The sequence below is a fragment of the Protobothrops mucrosquamatus genome, unplaced genomic scaffold (genome assembly GCF_001527695.2).
Source record: "Protobothrops mucrosquamatus isolate PMUCROS unplaced genomic scaffold, P.Mucros_1.0 scaffold2283, whole genome shotgun sequence".
Lineage (NCBI taxonomy): Eukaryota > Metazoa > Chordata > Lepidosauria > Squamata > Viperidae > Protobothrops > Protobothrops mucrosquamatus.
This window is the reverse complement of record NW_015388370.1, coordinates 226,277-232,581: the sequence shown is the minus strand read 5'-3', so window position 1 is coordinate 232,581 and position 6,305 is coordinate 226,277. Positions and strand designations below refer to the sequence as shown.

At 49.7% G+C, this 6,305-nt stretch overlaps 1 protein-coding gene across 1 annotated transcript; it reads right to left on the bottom strand.

Annotated features, from left to right (window-relative positions):
• Positions 1-507: 507 nt before the first annotated feature.
• B9D2 (B9 domain containing 2) lies at positions 508-4,238 on the bottom strand. Its single transcript, XM_015824581.1, has 3 exons — positions 4,036-4,238; positions 3,483-3,608; positions 508-1,053 (listed from the first exon to the last, which is right to left on the bottom strand). Exons 1-3 carry the CDS (start codon positions 4,121-4,123, stop codon positions 740-742), a joined length of 528 nt encoding a protein of 175 aa, XP_015680067.1. The 5' UTR covers positions 4,124-4,238; the 3' UTR covers positions 508-739.
• Positions 4,239-6,305: the final 2,067 nt, after the last annotated feature.

Below are 6,305 nucleotides of genomic sequence, written 5' to 3'. Positions count from 1 at the left end.
AATAGCTACCACAATTAGTGCACTGTGCTGGCCAGACATTTCTGCAGGGGTGGTCAAAAAAGTCAAGATGGCAGCCACCACTGCATGTAGAACTGGGTGGGGCTTCCACGACAAGAGTCGTGGGCGCCATCTTGACTTTTTTTGACCACCCCACGAATGCCTTCGAGCCCCCTCTAACGCAAAGGAGCAAAATTTGCTGCCCCTCTTCTCTCCTGCAGCACAAGGCTGGGCCCAGGATCATTGTTTACGGAGTATTTTCATTAGAAGCAGTCTTTAAAAAAAACAAAACGACTTGAAAGTGAATTAGAAAATAGGTTTTTTTTTCCCCCTTGATAAAACAGAACTCCAAACATCTTGCAGAGAAGAAGCACCCAGATTGAGCGAGGCTTCCTGCTTGAATGGATCCGGCCAAACTCTGCTCAAGAAAATCGAACCAGGCAGGATTGAAAGAAGCACCACCACCGAAAGAAGCACCAAACTGCCACTAGGAAGAGAAATCAAGAGCTAGAAAACAAGTCCGCGGCCGAATAAGTCCCAGTTTGGGTCACAAAGACGGAGATCAAAGTTCAGATTGCGGCTTGTGGTTCTCGCAGTCCGAGCAGAGCTGGGGGTCTTCCTTCCCAGAGCAGGTGGGGGAGAACAGCCTCCCTTTAGCCCCAAGTCCTTCCCATTCCTGATGTTTGGGAATTCACGGACCCATCCTTCTCCGAGCCGAGCGGAGGGGCTCGGCCCCTGGTGCTCAGCATTCCACCCCATAGCGGTCAAAGTTACGGAGCAGGACGGCCAGCTGGAGGTGCACGGTGCCCATGGCGCAGGTCCGCAGGCGGTAGCGGTCGCCCCCCGTGTAGATCAAGTCGCTGTTGACGAGCTGGGGGCCCCCTCCCACAAAACACTGGGACAGCTGCTCCTGCCAAGAGCCCAGCGGGCGCCAGGTGACGCACTGCAGCTCGTGGAAGCCGGGGCTGGAGGGCACGTGGCAGAAGCCGTAGGCGCAGAGGTCGATGCGCCCAAAAGCATCCTGGTGCCACACCTGGACGTAGAGTTTGGGCCAACCTGCCGGGGGGGGGGGGGAGAAGAGAAAAAAAAAAAACAGGCTGCTCCGTCATCTTGGTTTTTTAGTTTTCAACTTTTTATTCTGATTTTAATGGCTCGTTTTAACTTGTGTTATATTGTAAGCTGCCGACAGCTGAAATATCAGTGAGATGGGTGACACAGGAAGGAAGGAAGGAAGGAAGGAAAAAAGAAGAGAAGGAGGGAGGGAGGGAAGAAAGGAAGGAAAAAGNGGAAAAAAGAATGAAGGGAGGGAGGGAAGGAAGGAAGGAAGGAAAAAACAGAAGGAGGGTGGGAAGGAAGGAAGGAAGGAAGGAAAAAACAGAAGGAGGGTGGGAAGGAAGGAAGGAAGGAAGGAAGGAAGGAAAAAAGAAGAGAAGGAGGGAGGGAGGGAAGAAAGGAAGGAAGGAAGGAAGGAAGGAAGGAAAAAAGAAGAGGGAGAGAGGGAAGGAAGGAAAACAAGAACAGGAGGAGGGAGGGAAGGAAGGAAAAAAGAATGAAGGGAGGGAGGGAAGGAAGGAAGGAAGGAAAAAACAGAAGGAGGGTGGGAAGGAAGGAAGGAAGGAAGGAAGGAAGGAAGGAAGGAAGGAAGGAAAAAAGAAGAGGGAGGGAAGGAAGGAAGGAAGGAAAAAAGAACGGAGGGAGGGAGGGAAGGAAGGAAGGAAGGAAGGAAGGAAGGAAGGAAGGAAGCTCCCACGCTGACTGGCGAAGTCTGGGACTTGTAGTCCACACATTTTAAAGTTGCTATGGTTGAGAAACATGGTTTAACCACTTCCACAAGGCAGAATTTTGAGGCAAACAGTGGTAACAACAACAAAAACAATAGCGATCACCATCCATCCATTCATTCAGCGGCACCCACAGCCGATCCTTCAGCTCCTTCTGTCCCCTCACCCCAATTTCCTTGGGCCCACCCCGTTCAGTTCCTCTTTCATAATTAGGGCCAATTTTGGTTTTGGATCCACTGGCTCGGATTTGGTACAAAAATATACCGACGTCCCCAACAATAAAGGGAGCTGAAGAGGCCAATTTTAATAATTACACATTGTCCGTTCAGCTGGGAAGGAAGAAAGGCGGCGAGAGCAGTTTTTATTCATCTATTGGAAGGAGAGAGAGAGGGGTGAAAAAGACAATCTTGGGCCCAGGCGTGCAATAACAGGCCTGGCCCTCTTTTTGCACCCGCGCTGGGCTGGCCACAGGTTCAAAATCAAACCCCGCAAAAGACAAACAGCTTTGCCGCTGCTCAAGCTGAGAAACTTAATTTGGAACCTGCTTCCCTCCTGATTTATAATCCCTCGCAATATTTATTGCATCGGTTGTTTTATTCTCTGCCCGTGCTGTGCTTCAGATTAAGCACCTAATAAATAAAAGCATTTGCAAACTGCCTGATGCCGCCACCTTCAAGGATCAGATGCTATGGAATTAATGACGGAACAATGGAAGGGCGAAGGCAAAACTGGGGCCTCTCCGTGCCAGTACAGTCTACCTTTGAATTCCAAAGGGCAAAGGCAAAACTATCTATACCCCTTTTTTTATTTTGATTTTTTGTTTTTTTTTAAAACCATCTACTGGCCTTTAAAAAGAGCACCAAGGATCCCATACTTCAGTGATGCCACCGGGGTATTTTGAAAAGTTATTTCTTTGTATCCCACTTTTGTCATTTTTTTTTACAAATAACTCAAAGCAGCAAACATATCCCACACAACTTCTTCTTAGTTTCCTCACAATAACAGCCCTGTGAGGTGGGCTGGAGTGAGAGGGAAGGACTGGCTCAAGGTCACCCAGCCGGCTTTCCTGCCTAAGGTGGGACTAGAACTCCCCGTCTCCTGGTGACTGGCCCAAAGTGATCCAGATGGCTTTCCTGCCTAAGGTGGGACTAGAACTCACCGTCTCCTGGTGACTGGCCCAAAGTCATCCAGATGGCTTTCATGCCTAAGGTGGGACTACAACTCCCAGTCTCCTAGTGACTGGCCCAAAGTCCACCCAGCTGGCTTTCCTGCCTGAGGCGGGACTAGAACTCCCCGTCTCCTGGTGACTGGCCCAAAGTCACCCAGATGGTTTTCCTGCCTGAGTTGGGACTAGAACTCCCCGTCTCCTGGTGACTGGCCCAAAGTGATCCAGCTGGCTTTCATGCCTAAGGTGGGACTACAACTCCCAGTCTCCTGGTGACTGGCCCAAAGTGATCCAGATGGCTTTCCTGCTTAAGGCAGGACTAGAACTCACCGTCTCCTGGTGATTGGCCCAAAGTCATCCAGATGGCTTTCCTGCCTAAGTTGGGACTAGAACTCCCCGTCTCCAGCTTTCTAGTGTGTGGCGCCTAGACCAAACTGGCTCTCCAGGAGTCAGGATACCAGGATGTCGTTTACAGCTCTCAGCCACAATCATCCAGAGATATAAAGGGAAACTCTCCCCCCCTACGTCCTCTTCCTTACCTTGCAAGCCTTTGGTGGCAAAGTGGACATCGATGGGGTGGCACCAATACGCCACGTCCCCTAACTGGGGATGGTCAACCTGCGTCTGCCCTTCCCGAAGACCCGACAGCAGTTTCCAGGCGCCACCTGAGAGAAGCATCCACCCACCAGTTGTTAAACAGAGCATCAAGGTTTCCCAACAAGCCAACTTTATATCCCTTGCTTTGGCCTCCGACCATCTTAACCTTTCAGAATAACAGAGTTGGAGGGGACCCCCGGAGGTCTTCTAGTCCAACCCCCTGCTTTAATTCAGCAAGTGGCGGGTCTCTTGATCGCAGGCCAAGAGTAAATTGGCTCTTTTCTTGGGGATGGCCTTTCCTCGTGGCCTCCCATCCAAGTCCAGTATGCCCGCAGATCCCGCCCTGCTGCCAGCGTTTCCCTTCCCCACCGACTGAGCAGCCCTCCCTTCCTTGGCGGGTCTGGGGGCTGCAAGTGGGGACCCCCCCAAACTCACCGTTCCCACCCCCGGGATGCCCCCCACCTGTCCCACGCAGAGACCCCCCCCCGCACCCACCTGTGTGGATCCCCCATTTGCAAAAGAGGGAACTGCTGGGGAATCCACTGGCTCCCACGAGCTGGCCAATGACGTGCACTTCGGCCATGGCCCTTGCGGGCGGAGCCGAGCCGAGCCGGGGACCGCCGGATTGCAGAAACGGGGCTTTGCAAATCCTTCGATGCGGCGGACTCGGGCTAACCCGGGTCAGGCTCTGCCCGGGAAACCTGCTTCGGAAGGCGAATGCACGGGTCGCAACGGTTCAGACGTTGCAGCCACGGCGAAAGCGGGGCGCGAGGGTGGGGGGGCGGGCGGGAGGAAGCGGGGGCGGAGCCTCCCCGCGGTAGTCAAGGCGCCTCGCCCGTCCTGCCTCCTGATTGGCGCGTGGTGGAAGGGGCGTGGCCCGGAGGTGTATACATAAGAGGGACCGGCGGGCGGCGCTCGTGCAGAAAGGGTGGGCGGTGGGAGGGTGGGGGGGGTCGTGTTTATTTTATTTTATTTTATTTTATTTTATTTTATTCCATTTTGATTAACTTCTCCCCTTTCTGGGCTTTAGGGAAATCAGATTGCAGCCTATTATTATTATTATTATTATTATTATTATTATTATTATTATTATTATTATTATTATTATTTCTTTTGAGACTGTCCATCTCACTATATACTGTCTGTCTATCTATCTATCTGTCTGTCTGTCTGTCTATCTATCTCTATATATATCTGTCTATCATCATCTATCATCATCTATCTATCTATCATCATCATCTATATCTATCTATCTATCTATCTATCATCTATCTATTATCTATCTATCATCTATCTATCATTTATATATCTATTATCTATCCATCCATCCATCCATCCATGCATCCATCCAATAAATCTCCCATGTTTGTGTCTCTGGAAGCTGCACCAATGACAGCAAAGGCCACTTGACATTTAAATGCACACTTTTTTGGGATCAACTCCCACGTTTTTCTAAATAAAACCGAATCCATGAGATAAAAAGCAACGCTGCACCTCTCGTCTCAGTGCCTGAAGTGTAAAAAAAGAAAAATCACAAGAAACCCGGGAGCTGAAGGCAATTTAAATTCGTTTCCCACAAGCCACAAAGGGGGCATCCTAGCCCCTCAAATGTCCTGGCTCTGCTCCAGCTGGGACCAAAAGGACAAGAAAATGTACAGGTGGTCCTCAGCCACCATTGAGCCCAAAATTTCCGTTGCTAAGCGAGACAATTTCATTACCTTTCCTGCCACCCTCGTTAAGTGAAGCACTGCAGTTCTGAAGTCAGTAGCACCCTTTGTTAAGGGAATCTGGCTCCCCACCACCACCAATTGACTTTGCTTGTCAGAAGGTCGCTAAAGGGGATCCCATAACCCGGGTCGCTGCAACCGTCCTAAGTACATGGCAGTTGCCGAGCGTCCGAATTTTGATCACATGACCACGGGAGGCTGCAACGGCCGTAAGCTTGAAAAAAGGGTCACAAATGGTTGTCAAAGAGTGTGGGTTTGTGTTGCTGGGACATTAAAATGCCCCTGGGAAGAAGAACAAGCCGCTTATTCCAGTGAAGAGACTTTGCTGCCAATGTCAGTGAGTATAAAAAAAACCAAACCACACACACACACACAAAAAAAAAAATCCAGAATGTAATTGCACTTTATAAATCACTCACATATTCGCTGCACTAGACTATAGAACAAAACGCTTGTTTTACAAAGCGACATCAAGAAGGCAGGGGAAAAAAAAATACATTAAGGCTGGGGGGGCCAGGAAATTTACAATTTAAATCAGTACCACCTCATTAAAATCGGAGCCTCTCTTCCTCCATGGATTCTGATTCCCCCCCCCTCCCAGCCTCTGTGGTGCAGCATCCGATGAATGTGAAATTCAGAATTTCAGGCACGTTCACTCTCCCAAGGGGGCCGCCAGGTTGGATTCAAAAAATACAGGTAACAGATTGATGTTTCCATCTGTCCTTTTTCCTTTTCTACCCAGGCAGTAATCGCGTGTAATCACCTTGGGCGCTCGTAAAGCACGTTGAGTTTCTACCTGGGATTTTTTTTTCCCAGCCTTTCGTTCGTGGGCCTCAATTAACCAGAACTTTTGGGGGGCTTCAGGTAAGTGTGCCGTTAAAAAAAATGACTTTTTTGGTGCTTTGGGAAGCCCTTGCCTCTGACCCTTTCGAAAACTGGGCTTGTGGGTTTTGTTAGGTACATCTCTTAATTTGTAAAATATCCTAATAAAATATCTCCTGGTCTGTAGCCAAGCCTTGCTGGATTTTTCAAAGTGTT